A 20,287-nucleotide genomic window follows, 5' to 3' on the forward strand; every position below is an offset into this window, starting at 1 on the left:
TAGGAATTGCTTTATATCTATAGACCTGTTTGAGAATCAACACTTACTAAGCATCATAAGTGAAAGCAGACAAATGTGACATCATTGAAGTAAAAACAAACAGTAAAGTGTACAGAATGAACAGCTGTAGTGGGACATATTTGCACATAATTTTGGTTAAGGGATTATGAACCAAAATACAATAAGAGTTCTTACAACTCAATGGCAAAAATATATAAATTTAAATGTGGTCAAGGGCCTTATTAGACATGTCTGCAAACCAGGTACCCACATGCTAATATTTACATGAAAAATGGTCAGTGTGGTCAACCATCAAAGAAATGTAAATCAGATTCACAGTAAGATGCACCTAACTTTGCTGAAGTGACTATTAAAAAATGAAGAGACACTGTTTTTGTAGAGAAGTAGAGCCTGAATATTCTTAGCCTAGAACAGGTCCTCATAAAATCTAGGAAAAGATTATCCAGCAATTTCACAATTATTTCTGAAGCAATGAACAAGATCAGTACGTTAATCTTTGCTAATAAATATAAATTTCTTATATAAGACAGAAAATTTAAAAACAGGATAAAATAATCTTAAAAAATTAAATAGGGAGAGACAGATGAGGCATCTCAGCAGGTAAAGATGTCTTCAAACCTGATGATCTGAGTTTGACTCCCAAGTAGCACACTGATTGATTGTCGCAATTTGTCCTCTGAATTCCATGCATGCACCATGGACTCTTCAAAGTATTTTTTTCTTATTCATCTGTATTTTGAGGGTTTTAAAAATCTCCTTTTATGGTTAAAAATATCAGTGTGAGGTTTTCTATACTGGTTACATTCAGTGAATGTTTATTACATACATAGGTGTTAAAAAGTAGAAATCTTTTAAACAGAAGGAAAGTAACAGTCACTCCTATCTAAGCCAACTGGACTATATTTTCTACACAGATAATCAACCTTATGGTTTATAAAGGGTATAGAACTCTGTTTGGAGTTTCCAGATGTGTAATTCTACTTTATTAACCCAACATGTCCACTGAGTGTCATGTATCCCAAAGAATGTACAAGGACTGCAGCATAGGAAAAACATCATATGGCACAATTCTGGTTAGTAACATGACTATCATGACAGAATAGACTCACAGCATGGTTCTGCAGGAAAACACTTCATGAAATATTTAAGACACATTATAAATGATGGAAATTGTCCAAGTATTAGATTTAGGTACATGATACAAACAATGTGAAAAATGTACAATGAGGGAAAAATGAATCATGTAAGCTGCTTTGGAAATTTACTTAACCCCAACACACATGATGTGTTGGGAGGGACAAGTATGTCTGTGTGCACATGGATGTGCATGCATATATACTTTCTCCCTCATAAATGAAAGTGGATTTCAAATGAACAATTTCCATCTAGTCAAACATTCAACATGTATCCACATCCTATAAGCAAACTTAAAAGGTAAATTACTGATAAAGCAAAGATGGGAAGGTGTGACTAAGAGGGTTTCAAGTTTCATATATTAAAAATAATACAAGATAAGCATGAAAAGCTAGCAAAATGTCTTCTAACATTAGAGAGAAAGGAGCTTTACTAAGCATCTAAAGATTATAAATTGAAACAATAAAGTGAAAATTACCTTGCAGCCCCCCAAATTTCCCAAACTTCGAGAGCTTATGTAGTATTAACAATGCAGCCTGCTGTTGTGTCTTGTGCCATCTGGTGCAGCATTTCTGGAGGGAATTTAGCAACACAGCTGAGGACCATCGAAAAGGCCAGTCTCAGTGGCGGAGGAATGACAGTTCTGTACTTCTTTTCAATACCAGAATTTTATGTAGAATCACATTATTTCTCATATATTTATCACTAAATATTGAAATCAATCACGTTATCTAACAGCAGAGGCATATTTACAGGAGTTATGAAATATCTAAATGACTCCTTGATTTATAAAACTGCTTATAACATGATATAAAATAACAAAAGGCAAAATTGAAAATTCTGGAAATATTTCTCTATTTCTTCCAGCTAAAATCCTTTAATTTTTTTGATATCTTATTCATTATATGTTTTGGGTGTTTCACATGCAAGCATGACTGTTTGTCATATGCAGTGTAATGAGGCCAGAAGGGAGCATCACGTTCACTGAAACTAGAGATACAGACATTTGTGAGCTACCCTGTGAGTGCTGGAAATGGAACCCATACAGATCCTCTGGAAGGGCAGCCAGTGCTCTTAACCTCTGACCTATCTCTCTAGTCTGTGAACATAGACTTTCTGTATTGCAGTTTGTTTAACACAAAGGCTGTAAGACTGCATATTCTATCCTCTTGGCCTTAAGGAGGAATTTCATAAGTCAGACCCTAAGATTAGGAAAAGGAAAAAGCAGGTGGACTATATGGTCGAAACTCACAGTCCAGGAGAAAAAAACATCCTCAGTCCCATTCATCGTCCTCTTCCTTATAGGACAGGCCAAGCCTAGTGTGATCTGCCAAAAGTAATTTCTTGATAGTCTGCTTGGAAAGGAAATGCATAAAACTTGCCCCTTAATACTAAAAAGCATTAGAGATGATAAGTTTTAAACTAATATCAAATAAGAAATAAAGGAATCGTAAAAGCACAGCAGTCTCTTTATACACACCAATAAATGAAACATCAAAATAAAACTTCAGGACTGCACTGAGGATGCACTTTTCAAACAACGATTCAAACACAAAGAGAGGCACAGACAGGGTGGGTGGTTTTTCACTCAAGGACACTGCCACAATGGAAGTCACTTTGTTTAATTTTCTTTATGATTCATCCAACACTCTGCTTATGCTTTGAGCCTGAAACACAACATTGAATAAAATGACAAAAATCCTTGCTGGTGAGGAAATTCTCTAAAAAAATTAACAGCAATGCATAGACAATATATGGTAATCAAGAACATCCTTCATGGTATGAAAAATATGAGGAGAGCCAAAGGGCCAGAGACTCCAGAGGGGGTGTCTGGGGCACAGCGATAGAGTGATGTTGGTTAAAGCTGCTAGGGTAGTCTTAGGAGTTAACAACTAAATAAGTACTTGCAAGGAGGAATACTTAGCAATAGTTTTATCTGAGGCAGTGCTGAATGCAGAGTGATCAATGGGTACAAAGGGCCTATACAGAGTGATGCCTGGTATGTTGACAAAAGGTAGACCGCACTACAGTAACATGTACTAGGAAAGATTCCTGCTGAAATGACTGTGAGATCCTCCTTGAATGGAGGTTAGTCTTCCCTCATGAGGGGATGGGGAGGGAACATTCCTACTTCCACAGACCATCACTTTGTAGCCTAGGCATGGCACAGAGGAGGTTTATAGCCCCATATCTGGGAGTACTCTTGGCTGTAATGTCTTGGCTGACCATAATAACAATTAGAAAGGGTTCTTTTTTTCCCCCATTTTTTTATTAAGAAATTTTCTACTCACCATAAATACCACCCATAGATGCCACCTCTTTCTTCCTCCCACCCCTAACCCTCCCTCCCAAGCCACCCCACATCCCCACATCCTCCAAATCAAGGTCTCCCATGGGGAGTCAGCAGAGCCCAGCACACCAAGCCTAGGCAGATCCACGGCCCTGCCTGCACGACCAAGGCTGCGCAAGGTGCCACACCACAGGTACCGGACTCCCAAAAGCCTGCCCATGCACCAGGGATGGATCCAGGTTTCCCACCCCAGTGTCCCCCAAACAGTTCGAGCTAAACAACTGTCTCCCTTATCCAGAGGTCCTAGTCCAGTCCCATGAGGGCTCCACAGCCACCAGTCCACAGTTCATGGGTCTCTAGCAGTGTGGCCAGTTGTCTCTGCACGTCTTCCCATCATGATCTTGATGTCCCCGGGCCCTCATAATCCCTCCTCCCTCCCATCCACTGGATTCCCAGAGCTCACCCTGGTGGAAGGATTCTGAATCTAAGCCTGGGTTAGCTCTCTTAGACTGAACTGGTGGTCACCAGATGGAGCTCTAGTGTTCCCTGGGCAGGCCCAGGAGGAGGCAAATGCCACAGCCCTCTATCGAGTTTGCCGCCTATCTCTTTCTCCTATCTCCTCTTTTTGCTCCTCTGGCTCTTGGAATCTCTTCCCAGGTATTAAAGGTGTCAAAGGCAACAATAATTAAAGTAGGAGGAAGGGTGTTTGAGTCCTTAGCCTAAAATTTGAAGTTGAGTCTTGTGAAGAATCAAGTATTGGTGAAAATTACTGTTTGGGGGATGATAAAGGCACAACCAATGTGAATAATACTTATTAAATATCTGCTAAAGTATAAAAATTTGACACAGGAATTACAGTAGCAGAGATTTATCACGGAGACACTCCCCATGCTACACAAAATTACATAAAGTCCCATTTACTCCAGGTCTTGTGTAATTGTAAATTCTAGAATAAGTCTAAACATCCATTGCTAAGTACATTTTGGCACATCACTAACTAGCACAATGCTTACAGATGCTTCCAAAAAGTAAACCTCTCTTTTTATGTTCTGACAAGAAACAGTCTGTGATGTCTAAATATTGAAAAGCAAAACTGAGTGTAGCTAGAGTTTTCCTGCCTTGCCCACAGTCAGGACAAATCTTTGTCACCCAACAATTCCACAGCTGCTCAGACCCAACCAAGTAAACACAGAGACTTATATTGCTTACAAACTGGATGGCCATGGTAGGCTTCTTGCTAACTGTTCTTACAACTTAAATTAATCCATTTCCATAAATCTATACCTTGCCACGTGGCTCGTGGCTTACCAGCATCCTCACATGCTGCTTGTCATGGTGGTGTCTGGCAGTGTCTCCTTCTTCAGCCTTCCACTTCCCAGAATTCTCTCAATTCTCCTGTTAGTCCCGCCTATATTTCCTGCCTGGCCACTGGCCAATCAGAGTTTTATTTATTGACCAATCAAAGCAATTTGACATAAGACCATCCCACAGCAACTGGGCTTGGTGCACACCTGCAATCCAAACATTCAGGAAGTCCAGGATGAGGGGACCACCGCCAATTCCAAGTAAGCCTGTCCTACATAAGTTCTAGGCTAACTACAACTACACAATGAGGCATCATATAAAAATCAACCTCCCAAAAAGTGAAAAAAATCAGATTATACTTTATGCATTTATAACATTTGCTTCATAAGTAGAAGACATTTTCATGTGATATCCTTGGAATGATATCTAAAATCTAGTTATTTGATTCTGACAAGTGGTTATTGGAGGACAAGAAAGGAAAAAATAAGTGGTTTTACAGTTCAATTTTGCTTTCTTTTGTATTTTAAATAATTCAAATGTATCACTCATACACTGGACTGAATTTGGCTTGGTAATTAGGAAAATTAATACTAGGTATTTCACTTAAACAAGTGTTTCATATTTTTCCATTTACTGATTATGCCATTTCAAAATGTATAAGTACTCCTTGAGTTTATTGCATTTACTGTCTAAAAATCTTTGCTTTATCCTTGCTTCAAGAGAATAAGCTTTCCTAAATCATATAGAGTTTTCTAATTTGGGTCAATATTCTAAGCTGTTGAATTTTATTTTACTAATAGCTATTAAGGAATAAAAATAAAAAAAAAAACTGTGATTTTTTTTTTTTTTTTTTTTTACCAATTCTTTGATGTAACAGAGAAGGTAAAGTTCTTTTCACAAATGTAATGGAAATGTCTACTACACAAAGCATTGCTGAGGTACTTTGGCTTGAGGTGTCCACATTCCGCAGATGTCGAATGTGTTGTGTAAAACTCCCTGTGTCAAAAAAATGTTTATTTAAGACAAGTCACTCATTAAACATAACCTTTATTATCACAATCTAAAACACACGCACACACACACACACACACACACACACACACACACACATACACACACACACACGGGATTATTTCAGTGGGCACCACAACCTTCTGAATAAAGCTGCTAAATGATAAGGCCTAGTATGGGGATTCAGAGTCCTTTTTTTTTTTTTTTTTTTTTTTTTAAATGAAAGAGTTAGAGAAATGGTCCAGCAGTTAAGAGCACTTACTGCTCTTCCAGAGAACTCTTTCAATTCCCAGCACCCACATGGCTGCTTACAGTGATCTGTAACTCCAGTTCCAGGGAATCAAATGTCTTCTGCTGGACTCTGAGTACATCAGGTATGCATATGGTGCACAGATATATGTGAAACATGTATATTCATTTAAAAAGTAATAAAATAACAAGTAGAAAACAATAAGAAACATGGAAAGAATTGCTTCTTTGCTCTGATTAATTAGGTCTTTAGTTTTACATGAGGTTCCACATGTGAAAGTCTATGGTAGTGAACTACTGGCATGATCTAGATCATAAGGATCTTTCCTCTAGCAGTGAAATAGTTGTTAAAGAAATATATAAAACAAAAACTTACACATCTGAAGAAAGTTTTGTGTCCTTCTGGTGCACCCACTGAAATTGACTTCCAACTTTACGTAATCCAACCCAATAGCTGTATTTCAATTGTGACTGAATAAAGTTCTGTGGAAAAATTAGAATTTTAGTATTTCTCATAGTATCGATAATATCATATAAGATATTATACATAAGGTTCAAAGTCTAGCTACACTAAATTTATAATTTCTCAGTATCAAAAGACACTTTATAAAACATGTTAAAATAAGCCTCGGATTTGGAGATGCTTGTAGTTATTTAAAAGACAAATAAAGACATCTTGTAAGCCAATGGAGAAATTCATCAAATAGAAAAAATGGGGAAAAAACAAGAATATATGCTTTATGTGAAGAAAGCATATATAGGTCATTAAACATAGACATGTCAATGGCAATCAAAACATTCATGCTAAAGCTGTAACGAGGTATTTTTCCAATTAATCATCTCAGGTGACATGGGAATAATGACAAGAGAAGTTCTGTGGATAATGAGATCAGAAAATATACTTACTATTGTTATTAATATCATATTGAAGAGTACTAGGGAATTTTAAAAATTTTTACATACCCTATTATGCAACTCCTAAAGTTATGTGAGTAAAAGAGAAGACATATTGAACAGTAGTGCATGGAAGACAAGTTTGAGGGTGTTGATAGAAAAGCAAATTACTACAACTAGATAAAGAACAAAAACTTGCATCTATATCATGATGTCTTACATCATGTGAAACTTAAGAAACTATAGGAAATTTTAAACTATGTTGTATTTATAATAATCTAATTAACTTGCATTTTTCCTTCTGTGTAAATGTAGATCATAGACTCTCTGAAAAATTTATGTACTGAAATAATGAGTTTAAATATCTTAGTTACTTGTAATCTTCTTTCCAAGTGTTATATATTGTTCACCTCAATTTTATTCTTATACATGCCAACATGTGGCAGTGAATTTTGTTGCTAAAAGCAATACAATTTTATTTATGTTCCTCTCTTCCCTCCCCCCCCCAACAGAGTCCACAGTCTCTGTTATCTTGCAGTTTAACTAATTAATAGTTACAAGAGAAAAATTGCAATACATGAAAATTGCATGGACATTATGAAAACACATTTAAGTATACATTTTATATCACTAAAACCATATAAGTTACATGCCCATAATTTCATTCATTTATGGACATTTTCTAGGAATAAAAAAATAGACATAGAACCCACACCATCTGCCCTACTGGGTAGGACTGTTGTTCTCCTCTCTAGGCTGTCAGCACCCCATCTCTATTCTCTGGGGCTTCTGTGAAAATGCTGCCACTGGGTAGAACCCACTCTTCCCTCCTCCTGAGGCCAACCAATGTTCTGTCTTCCTTTCCAGGACCCTACTACTATATTACCATTAGGTAGTACCTCTTTTCTCTCCCATAGACTGCCCAGTGTCCCTTCCTCTCTTTTCAGAAGGATAACACTTACTGTTCCTCCAGATATGGCCACCTCTTTTCTCTTCATAGTCTGCATTCAACAAGACCCCATGCTGTTGCTTCTGTCAGATAGAGATCCTGTTTTCTCCTTCCTAGGCTGTCCAAAACCTTGCTTGCCTTCACACAGTCCCAAGCAAACCACACCACAGGCTTTTCAGTCTAGTTCACAAGTTTCCCTCACAACTCCACAATAAGAAAGAAAAATAAGAATAATGCAGAGGCTAGGGAGATGGCCCAGTGATTATGAGTATTGCTGCTTTTGAAAAGGACCCACGTTTGATTTCAAGCACATGCATTTTGTGGCAGACAACCACCTCTAAGTCCAGTGACAGAAGATTTGACATTTCTTTTGGTCTCCATAAGTACTAACGCACACATAACATGCACATACAACCCCCATACATGCAGAAAATAAGTATCTGGGATACATTTATTGAAAATTAAAGAATTAAATATAAATTATGTAAATGTCTTCATAGTAAAACAATATTCCAATTTCTAAAGAACTAACTTGTAACAACAGAGGTTCAGAATGCCAAAGGTGTTCATAAATTGGGTATTGGTCTTCATATTTCTTTGTCTATACCATCCAGTTTTTATGAAATATCTATTTTAATAAAATAATTATATTAGTAAGTGTAGTGATATTTTATGCACTCTGTATAAGATACTATTACAAGCAGCATTTATAAAAATAATTATTAAAATGGACTCTAGTGCCTAACTAGAATTGTTGTAAATAAATCTACAGAATATGCTAGAGTGACCTCTTTCATAAGCTTTGGAAACAATAGCAAGTGTCATATACAAACAACAGAGCAACTCTTGTCATGTAGACAAATTTCTAAACAGTCTTATTAAATAAGAAACACAGAGCCAAATACAGAGGAAACACCCAAAGAGATCAGAGCAATAGCCATGACTAGCTTTAGCTTACCACTAGCAGTAGCTTCCATAGAGAGCTTCTTCCTGTCTAACCTGTGTTTTTATTGCCTTCCTGTTCTGCCTTCCTATTGGCTCTAAGCCCAGCCACATGACTTCCTCATCACTGCCTGTCTATACAGACCTCCAGGTCTCTATGGTTGCTAGTGGAATTAAAGGCTCATGTCACTACACTCTGCTCTGTCTTTCACCACACAGAGACTCTACCTGCCATGTGATCAGATTAAGGGTGTGAGCTACCACTGCCTGACTTCTGTTTAATGGCTATTTGACCTCTGATCTCCAGGCAACTTTATTTATTAACATACAAATAAAATATCACCACATTGTCATACCGAGCTATGAGTAAAATAACAATTATTTCTGAGGAATGATTCTACCTCTTCCTTTTATTTATTTTGTCTTTATATTAAATTGTGATTTTCTCACGTCCAACGACAGAACAGATTTTTTTCCAGATACTGATGATAGAAGAACAGAACTAAAAATTAATTACTTCTTTTGAACCATTCATATAATCAAAGATAGCTTTTCCCATTAGCTTTTCATTAACAATAAATGGTCTGCTCTAGCTAAACTCTGAAGGTGCAATGCCGATTACGTGGCTGAGAATTATCCCATGGTGCCCACACCCACCAGAGCTATTTTTCATTAAATAAAATAAAAATGTTCTTCTAGGTACTTTTATGTCTCTGCCCTTTTATCTGCAAGTAAATATGTGCTAATGTACATATGTCCTTCTGTTCAGCAGGCAAAGAACAGTAGGAGGAACATAAATGATTATCAAAACTTCACCAGACATCCAGGCTTCTCAAGAAACATTCAGGTGATAACTATACACACCTGTTCCTCTTTGTTGTCAATCTTAGCCAGGTGAGAACCCAGGTATCTGCAGGATGTCTCACTCTCATCCCATGTCTTTTCTTCCTCTGAAAAGTAGTAACAATTTTCTCCACAACATGACCATCTTCCTTGACATGGGTAATAGCCTTTTTATGAAAATAAAAGCAATCATTATTCTGAGACTCATATCAAGACATGGTTTTTTGGTGTTTCATTGTTTGCTCCATATTTAACACCAAAGAGTAATTGCTTTCACTAAAAATAGCTCTTCTGCCAAATTTTATAGGAAAGAATGTTGTGAATACAGACACTGTCTCTCACAGATCTGAGATCTTTGTTATGGTTGCACTGACAAATCTTGACTTCTGAAGGAGAAAGACACCAGCATCAAACATTTCTATCTGCAAGAAGAGATCCATCAAAATGAGTAATGGGAGGGACATTGATCTAATAGGCTCTATATGTGGTAAATACACCCACCATATAGAATAGTACAAAATGTACAATAAAATCAAGATGACAACCAACAGCAACTTCTTCAGTGAAAGTAAAAAGTTTAACTAACTATAACAAAAAAGATAGATTCGGTAAGGAGAGGTGAACAAAGTTCACATCCTGCCAGACTTTGATGTAAAGTTTTAAGCTTACAATCTGAAGTGGGACAGAAATATAAATGCCATTAAAAGTATGTCAGTTTTCAGTTCAGGTTGTGATGTATACCTTTAGTTGGTGGTAAAATTGAAGGACCTGCTACTTCCATTGAGGAGATAGTACTTTCATTTGCATCCTTCCCATGTTGAATTTTGAAGTTAGAAGTGCACTGAAAAACTAAGTCCATACTATGAGATTAGAACGACAAGTGGTAATGACTGACAACATTATAATCACTTAATTGTAATTGTAAACAGTAGATGGTGTTAATTAAAGAACAGTAAAAAATATAAAATATTTTGTAGTGCTAGAATACAAAATATATTTTAAAAATACAAATATTTATAACTTGCAACACACTTCTTTTAAAGCATTTATAACAAACTTATAAAACAAAAGGTCAACTAAAAAAATGTATAAACTAATTTCATGCCCTGTATCTTCAAAGAATGCTTTGAAATTTTATTCCATTTAATGTTTACATGTGTAGTTTAAAGGATCTGGCTTTATATTTCAATTTATAATGGACTTACTGAATCTGAATGGAGAAAATCAAACAGACATTTTTAATATGCAAAAAGAAAACAAAAAAATCTCTATAAGGAAAGTCATAATCTTAGGGATGAGGAGATAGCTCAGGAGTTAAGAGCATGTTCTACTCTAGCAGAGGACCCAATTTTGGCTCCTGGCACTCACATCAGATAGCTCACAACTCACTGGAGTTCTAGTTGTGGCAGAGCTGAGGCCTTCTCCTGGCTTCCACCACCTCTGCCCTTGTATGCATTTGCACTCCCAACACACACACACACACATACACACACACACACACACACACACACACACACATACCTTTAAAAAAGTAATGTTTTTTAAATAAGGAATCAAGATGTCTTCCAATAACTCAAAAACTAACAATAAAAGAGCACTAAGCAAGCAACTGTGTTTTCTCATTTATAATTCTTGTCATGGTTATTTAGAAAAATTCATTGTTTGTAATTCTTTGCATATAGGGTATTCTCATCATTGTTCCATGAACTTCTCCTTGTTTATTCCATTTAGTGTTTGTCCAAACTGCCGCTAGAACCTTAATCACTACATGTATCAATTTACATATTATTCCCTTGATTTAGTTTACAGCTCCTTTTAGAGTCTCTTCTTCTTTAAGATTGTTCTTACTTTGTTGCTTTAAGGCTATAATCTTATAAAAATGCATCATGACATGCAAAATGGCCACTTTTTCAATTTGCTTTAACATGCTAATATTCAACCACATTGTTACATATCATGTTCATTTTTTGACTACTGTAAAAATTGCATTTTGTGAATCCATCTAAGAGATCATGTAAATCTACATACTTTCAACACTTGCTTAACCATAGTTTAAAATTGCAATTTTCCATGCTCACTGATTTCTAATCTTAACTCTTTTGAGCCATTGCAACCTGGTTTGTGTCAAATCATCGTTCTACTAAGTCTACACCAGCAAGAAGCTTTAGTAGTCTTCCTCTTGATCAAAGTTCTGTCTGTTTAGACTGTCATGTCATGTCAGCATTGGGTGTCCTTGGCATACATCCTGATGCTAGATGGTTGTGTTTCCTCCTATCTACTAATCAGATTTTCATTTTTTTCACCCTCAATCATATTCACCTATTTTTGATGTTAATTTATCCTAAGGATCATCATCCTGACCTCTTGTCTTCTAAAATGGCAACAGTACCCCCTGGTTTTGGAAGGTTTCTACATGATCTGCCTTCCATCTCCTTTTGTCATGTTCTCAAGTAATTTGCTGTATTAATTGAATGAAATTTAACACATTTCATATCTCTAATATAGATATCTGTCTTGATTTCATCTATGTGCTGATACTCTGAACCTATTGCCAACAGCTAACTATGAAGAAATAACTCAACTTAAGCTTTATGGGTATGTCCACTGATGTGCCCTATGCACCTGAATCCTCTCTCTCTCTCTCTCTCTCTCTCTCTCTCTCTCTCTCTCTCTCTCTCTCTCTCTCACACACACACACACACACACACACACACACACACACCATAGCTTGGTAGTTTCATGTCTTCTCTAACATTTAATACAATTTTGCCTACAAAGATATATGAGCCTGACATGAAATGGGATCACTGATGCCTTCTTGTCCTTCCCCTACTCATTTGAATATATGCTCTAGCTGTTCTGTAACTCATTCATTCCTCCTCTGTTTCCCTGTATGACTTCATGACTTCTATCATGATGCTAAAATATACAATCATGGTCAGAATCTGTCTCCTGAAATAGTCTCCTTCACATGCCCACTCATTTTCCGTCTGCTGAGCCTGCCCCTTCTAAAGGCCTTATCTGTCCATGTAACTTCAGTTATGTTGCTCTTCACTTAAAATCACCAGATGGTTATTTTTATCTCATTTTGCTTTCACATGAACTCTCAAATTACTTGGCATGGTGTGAACAAGCTATATAAATCAGTATTGTCTGTCCAAACTTATATCTAGCTTATTCTTTCACTACCCAGGAACTATCTATGAGTCTCTAAATCTGTTCCTTTTTCATGCCGCCCACTCAACTTAGATGAGTTTTATCTATCAATGTCCTAATTTTTACTGGTCTCTTATTTAACCTCAATTACTGTCTCAACCAGGAAGGCTTCTTGACCTCAGGATGTTATTTGTCACCCATATAACATTGCCTCATGTCCTTATCATTACATTCACTTTATATTTAAAACTACTTCATATATATATTCAAGTAAACTCATTCAAAACTTATTTTTCCTTTAAATTTCTGTGATCTTGATGCTATGCATATTTTTTGACCCATCGGACATAACCAAAGTTGTTTGTTGAATCAATGAACCAAATAATTTAATTTAAACTAGAATGTTTTTAAACAAATAGGAGAAAAAGATACTGAAAGAAATTATGGAGAGCAATTTTTAAAATCTGTTAGAGCCATGTGTATGGTGATATCTTAATTGTACTGAAATGTGATTTTATTTGTATGTTAATAAATAAAGTTGCCTGGTAGTCAGAGCTAATAGCAAGCCATAGCAGAAACTGGGCAGTGGTGGTACACGCCTTTAATCTCAGATATTGGGAGGCAGAGCTAGGTGGATCTCTGTGTGGTGAAGGATACAGCCAGCATGGAGACACACGCCTTTAATCTCAATACCAACTATAGAAGACTTGGAAGTCTGTACAGACAGGCAGTGACGAGGAGGTCATGTGTTTGGGTTTACAATCAATGAGAAGGCAGAATAGAATGTCTATAAAAAAGACAAACAGACAGGAAGTAGGTCTCTTGCTGAAGAGGACAACAGCAGCAGTGAAGAGTAAGGTTTTTAGCTCTGACTTCTTGGGCTTTCATCTCTGCATTGGCTCTGTGTTTCTTATTTAACAAGACCGTTAATTTACAGATGTGTATCACTGAAGCTCTGTGATTTCAGCATGGGGAGGTGAAGGCAAGAAGATGCAGAGTTAAAAAAAGCATCTTCAGCCAGGTGTGACAGCCAAGTCTTTAATCCTAGCACTGCGGGTAGGAGGGCAGAGGCAGGTGGATCTCAGTGAATTCCAGCCTTGCTAGGCTTACAGGATAAGATCCTGTCTTAAACAACAACCAAATTGACTGAATAAACAACAAAATTAAGTGATTAGAAATGCATCAAAACTGATAAATTGTGTTGTATTCATGGAGCAAAGAGGTCAGGTTTATTCTTTGTGGTTCCAGCAGTATTGTAAGAAGCTGAGTACTTGAAGTGCACATGCATAGCACATTTACTAACTAGCTTGCCCATTGTATATCCTGCTTAATGGAGATTTTTGTTAAATATTTGTATGACTTTAAAAAATTAATTTTATTTTATGTGTGTGAGTGTTTTGCCTGAATTTATGTATTGCACCATGTGTATTCAGTGACTTTAGAGACCAGAAGAGCATGTTGACCCCACCCCCTGAAACTAGAGTTATGGATGGCTGTGAGTCACCATGTGGATTTTGTAAACCAAGCCCAGGCCCTGCAAGAACTGTGCTCTTTACTACTGCAAGAACTTCAAGAACAAGTCCTCTCAACCACTGAACCATCTTTCCAGACCATTGAATGACTCTTGAGTGTTTGGAAGTCAATCTAAAAAAATGTTCAAACTATAAACAGAAGAAAGAGCAATCTACCCAATCTAAGAAGCCCACTGAAATTTTAATACTGAGACTACATACAAATTTCATCTTTGTTCTTTTTGTAAGTTGATCAATACATCTGGAAGAATTTGACTATATACATCTTGTGTTTACTACATGATGTAATAACAATTATTTTTGTTAAGAAAAGAGTTTAGGGGGCTGGAGAGATGGCTCAGTGGTTAAGAGCACTCACTGACTGCTCTTCCAGAGGTCCTGAGTTCAATTCCCAGCAACCACATGGTGGCTCACAACCACCTGTACTGAGATCTGGTGCCCTCTTCTGGGCTGCAAGGACACATGCAGACAGAACACTGTATACTTCATAAATAAAAATCAATCTTAAAAAAGAAAAAAAAAAGAAAAGAGTTTAGTAAGGAAATACAAGTACTCTCAACTCACTGATTGTAAGCAAACTAGCTCTTATAAAAGTTATTGAATGTATTAATCTGCATTATACTTATTCATGGTATTTCTGTATAATTATAGCAGTATACTGTTTTATGTGTCATAAAGGCAGAAATATAAGATACTAAGAAAGTCTTTATCATAATCACTATTAATTATCACTAATACCCATAATCACTAGAATGTCTATAGAATGTCAAAACTTACAAAGGATCAGCAACTGTAACATTGTTTCTTATCTCATTCTAGCCATAAAATAGTATATATCATACTCACACAGATATCCCAAGACTACATTTGACATCAGAAGACAAAGACATACTGTTCCCAGGATGATAGCAGTCACGAGCCATGGACAATCTACATAAGATCAAAAGGTAAGATATATAACAAACATAGTATGATCTCACCATTAGCGCAGAATGGATGTTTATACCTGAGGTTAAAAAATTAAGATCAGTCCACTCACTGGCTATTTACTCATAAATATCTTTTTAAATAATAGAAAGAGCCACATATATAACATATATTTTAAATAACATATAGCATAACACATATACATATATAACATCAAATATATGTGAACATAATTAGTATGAGCTCATGTTTTTCATATTGTGTTTTCAATACCACACACATACACACATATACAAAGGCAGAAAAAGGTTACCTCTCTTTTCCTTAATTGGCTGGTTTTTGTCCTTCTTACTTTTAAGGGATAATGTCAGCTCTGCATATGCTGTTCTTTCCTCACTCATTTCTGATGGCTGCAAACAAGAGCACAGAAAACATCCTTACCAGTATTTCCCAAGGCATAATTAATATAATTAATATTACTACTAAATCATGTAGTAGTAGTGAGCTGATGAACAAGAAGAATGATCTGGAAAAAGTGAATTTCTCCATGAATATAAATGATTTTTAAAAAATTTTCTCTGTGACACCTTAGATCAGAAATTAAACATAATTAAATAATAGTCTGTGACAGTTATCAGATATGTTATTTTAAGCTATCTGACAATTTAACTCTAATAGTTGCTAAAAATTAGGAATTGAGGTACATCATCTCCAGACACTGAGATTTATGTATTTTGTTGAAAAATTATATCTGATCACTGAATGACTGAATTAACTCCAAAGGCAACAATTATAGACTTTGTATAGAGTCAATTTTAGCAAAGGCACACTGTTATATAAACTCTATTATTGCATTATATTAAACCGTCTTTTATTTTCCTATCTTGTAAATTTGTAGTAACAGAACTTCATGGTCCTTTTCTTTTTTTTTTTTGTTTGTTTGTTTGTTTGTTTTCTGAGACAGGGTTTCTCTGTGTAGCTTTGAACTCACAGAGATCCGCCTGGCTCTGCCTCCCGAGTGCTGGGATTAAAGGCGTGCGCCACCACCGCCCGGCTAAGGTCCTTTTCTTACAGTATGAGAAAAATAAAGAAATCATGACATTTATGGCAAAGTAGCCAAGAGAACAGCTCCAACTATAGTTCTAACAACAAACACAGTGATAATAGCTCTTGCTTTGTTTCATAGATGGGGAAACTGAACCTCAAGGAGTCCAAATGATATTGCCTTGATCAGACAGCCAATTATTGACATTCCTTAGTTTGTATAGATATACATAAATCCAAAAATCTTCTTCTCCTTCTCCTTCTCCTTCTCCTTCTCCTTCTCCTTCTCCTTCTCCTTCTCCTTCTCCTTCTCCTTCTCCTTCTCCTTCCTTCTCCTTCTCCTTCTCCTTCTCCTTCTCCTTCTCCTTCTCCTTCTCCTTCTCCTTCTCCTTCTCCTTCTCCTTCTCCTTCTCCTTCTCCTTCTCCTTCTCCTTCTCCTTCTCCTTCTCCTTCTTCTTCTTCTTCTTCTTCTTCTTCTTCTTCTTCTTCTTCTTCTTCTTCTTCTATACTTAACTTATCTAAGTAACATGTCTAAAAGTGTATAATATAAGCTTCCTTTCCCAGAAAACAAGGAAAGAGTCTGAATCAATAGAAAAACATTTCTTCTGAGTTAATTAGTACTAATAAGAAAAACAATATACTCTTTCTTCCCAGATAGGAGCAGGTATTAGAAAAATAATAGCAATAATGACAGATGACACTACAGCCAGGTTATCAGAGGGAGAGGTATACATACCTGAAACCCCAGAGATCTAGCAGCAGAGCAACAATGCTTCTAGAAAACAAAATGGATAAAGAGAAACAGGGATGTGCTGGTCTATTGAACTATAATTTCTTTAAAACCGTATTTACTAAAGAAACAAGCTCAATTAAGACATAGATTTTGCCTTAAGGAGATTACAGGTTAAGAATAGTAGGTTCTGGGGATTAGGCTTGGTGGTAAGAACTTGCCTAGTATTTTGAAAGCTGGGTTTGATCCCTGGAACTGGGGGAAAGAAAAGCAATGGAAAATTCTTGAATCCCATAAGAAGTGCTTACATATCGTTGCATTCATATTTTAGTGTACATCATAAAAGTCACATTTAGGATACTGCTTGTAATAGAGAAATATTCTTATTTGAGGAAAGAGTATGAAATGAAAACCATCTATTTAAAAATGGGAAAACAAATTCATAAAACAAGGTAAAAGAAGCAGAAAATAGCACAAAATGGTTTGTAAAATGCACACTTTTTGGAAGTATTGATCTTATCTATGTTCTTTATTTCCACAGCTTTTTACTTGAACAGATACAATGTTATTTTGCTGTATTTAATGAAACTTTCCACATGGCCTCAAAATATTTGGGTGTATTTCTACATAACTAATTCAAAATAAATCACTGAGGAAATGTGGGATATTTAGTGATTTAAATGGACAAAGTGATTCTTGAGGACAGAGTCAGCAAACTTTTCATGAAAAAGTATGACTCTTGAATTCTTAAAATATATTACTGGTTAAACAAGTAATTATTTTGGGGGGGATTTGAAGTAAATTGATTTAAATGATTATCAAAAGTAGTAAAACGTATCGCTTTTTATGCTAAATTATAAGGTTATCTTATTTAAGGTCATCTATTTTTCTACTTATTGTTTTCTATTAGTTAGCTAGCAGACAACTTATAAATATGTAATGGGATCAGCAAGCTATTCAAACTTTTCCTTTTACAATGAATTTCAAGATATGGAAATAACCTTTTGAATAACTCACTGTAGATCATCTAGGTATAATACATATTTAGAGTGTCTACAGAGGTACTGTTTTCTAAAATATCCGATAAACTAAAAATAATCTGCACATTACACAGTGAACAATTTTTAAATGCATTCTCATTTCGGTCCAGTCTTGCCTTCACCTCTGGGATGAAGTTAACACGGGATTTGAATGCACAGGCTCAGTTCCGTTCTCTCCTGCAACAATTCAAAGCCCTCTGAACTTTGTACCCAGTTTCCTATGGCATTCTACTTTATCCCTCTGTCCTAGAAAACAAGAGAACACAGTCCCAGCCCCACACTCACAGTCTCTGATCTTACCTGTGTGTATTCTTTTTGGCTTTCACCAGCTGGAGTGCAGGGTTGGTCTGGCTGCTAGCTGAGACCTATGATGAGCTGCCTTTACTAGCTTTTTACCTCCACAGTGACATTGGGAGGGGCCTGTTGATAGGTATCACTGTCTCTGGGACTGATCGCGGAGGACAGTCTATGATGTTACTCCGCATTCCTGTGTCAAAAGGTCTCACTGAAGTCAGGATCACTTGACACAGAAGTCAGGACTTTCTGTGTCAGTTTAGAGTAAAAAACAAAACAAAACAAAACAAAACAAAAAACAAAAACAAAACAAAAAACTAAACCTGTAAATGTCAGGAAACATTTTTTTCCTAAAAACTTGAATTTAGAGTGTTTGAGAAAGGTATAATCTTAGAATTTGATGAGCATGGGAAATAGTTAACAACTAAATTTTACAAATGATCGACACTAAAGATAGAGTTACAAATATGTTTTCTGCTGGAGTGATTTATATATTGTTATAGAATTAAAAAAAAAACTGCAACAATTTTTCATTATAGTAAAAGCATAAACACCAAAAAGTGCATAAGCTCTAGCCAGTACTTCCCACCATCCTGAGCATGTCCAGATTATCTAATTAATTATAATACATACCAATGCAGACAGTACTGAGCTAGTATTGAATACTAACACTACTCAAAATTAGCTAGATGAAATGTTTTAGAGATTTCTAGTTTCTTCTAAGGTAGACTTATCTTTGGCTTCGCCTATTTTTTGTTTGTTTGTTTGTTTGTTTTTCACCTCCCCCTGTATAAGAACTAATTGATTCTTTTCAGGCAATCTCTAATAGAAGTAAGAAGAAGAAGGAAGCACTGTAGAATTCTCTAGGCAGGTAGAGTTTCTCTTAAAAGTAGGCACAGGTCTTTAGACACCTTTATGAGCCATGCTTTGAGCTCACAGATATTGATTACTCTTTTAAATGATGCCCAGCTCAGTCTGTAACTACCAATATGTGTCATTTAACAGATGCATATTTAACGGAATTATTTTTATTAGAATTATTTTTATGTATTTGTATAGGTCTGTGAGAATATATGCCACATGTATGCAGTTTCCCGAGTAGGCCAGAAGAGGACATTGGATGCTCTGAGCTAGAATTATGGGACATTTTGAGCCATCTGACTTGATGACTGGGAACCAAACTTGGGTCTTCTGCAAGAGCAGCATGCACTCTTACCTGCTGAGGCACCTCTCCAACCACTTTTATTTTTCATTAGAAATATATTTTATTTTCTCTCAACTTCTCATTTTTTAAAAGACATATTTTAATATTATGGACATGCTAATTTCTTTTCTTTCTTTCTTTTTTTTTTTTTTTTTTTTTTTTTTGGCTTTTCGAGACAGGGTTTCTCTGTGTAGCTTTGCACCTTTCCTGGAACTCACTTGGTAGCCCAGGCTGGCCTCGAACTCACAGAGATCTGCCTGCCTCTGCCTCCCGAGTGCTGGGTTTAAAGGTGTGCGCCACCACCGCCCCGCAATTTCTTTCTTTTTTAATAGCAAGTAGAAAATTGATTTTAAATATAGCATGTAATTCAATTGTAGTAATACATTGCTTCTGTGTTTTCTAAAGTTAGCTAGCCTTACATTTATGATTTTTAGTATTATCAAATTATCTGATACATAGAATGCGTACCTTGTACATGATAAATTATATGTATATATTATATGCATATGGATTATATATGAATACTTTAAAATATATGGCAAATAGCTGAAGAAGAGAAATTCTATTTTAGTTGTTTGGATTTTGACAATAAACTAACAGCTTTATTAAATTACAATAAATAAAGAATTTTAAAACATCTAGCAAATTATGGAGCTAAACATTTTCTAAAAATATTTACTGTGAGTAAAAACATACATTACTATTGTCAGAGTATATAACGA

At 35.9% G+C, this 20,287-nt stretch overlaps 1 protein-coding gene across 2 annotated transcripts; it reads right to left on the minus strand.

Annotated features, from left to right (window-relative positions):
- Nucleotides 1-5,518: 5,518 nt before the first annotated feature.
- On the minus strand, nucleotides 5,519-18,447 carry LOC102921031 (C-type lectin domain family 7 member A-like). Of its 2 annotated transcripts, XM_076566074.1 has the most exons (8): nucleotides 18,368-18,447; nucleotides 17,034-17,072; nucleotides 15,567-15,663; nucleotides 15,173-15,256; nucleotides 10,380-10,487; nucleotides 9,660-9,805; nucleotides 6,387-6,493; nucleotides 5,519-5,746 (listed from the first exon to the last, which is right to left on the minus strand). In XM_076566074.1, exons 3-8 carry the CDS (start codon nucleotides 15,652-15,654, stop codon nucleotides 5,605-5,607), a joined length of 675 nt encoding a protein of 224 aa, XP_076422189.1. In that variant the 5' UTR covers nucleotides 15,655-15,663; nucleotides 17,034-17,072; nucleotides 18,368-18,447; the 3' UTR covers nucleotides 5,519-5,604. The 2 variants fall into 2 exon arrangements, with proteins under 2 accessions (XP_076422189.1, XP_076422190.1); XM_076566075.1 differs by lacking the exon at nucleotides 18,368-18,447 and having other exon boundaries at nucleotides 17,034-17,164.
- Between the last annotated feature and the right edge of the window lie 1,840 nt (nucleotides 18,448-20,287).

The sequence above is a fragment of the Peromyscus maniculatus genome, chromosome 3 (genome assembly GCF_049852395.1).
Source record: "Peromyscus maniculatus bairdii isolate BWxNUB_F1_BW_parent chromosome 3, HU_Pman_BW_mat_3.1, whole genome shotgun sequence".
In the NCBI taxonomy this organism is placed as follows: Eukaryota; Metazoa; Chordata; class Mammalia; order Rodentia; family Cricetidae; genus Peromyscus; species Peromyscus maniculatus.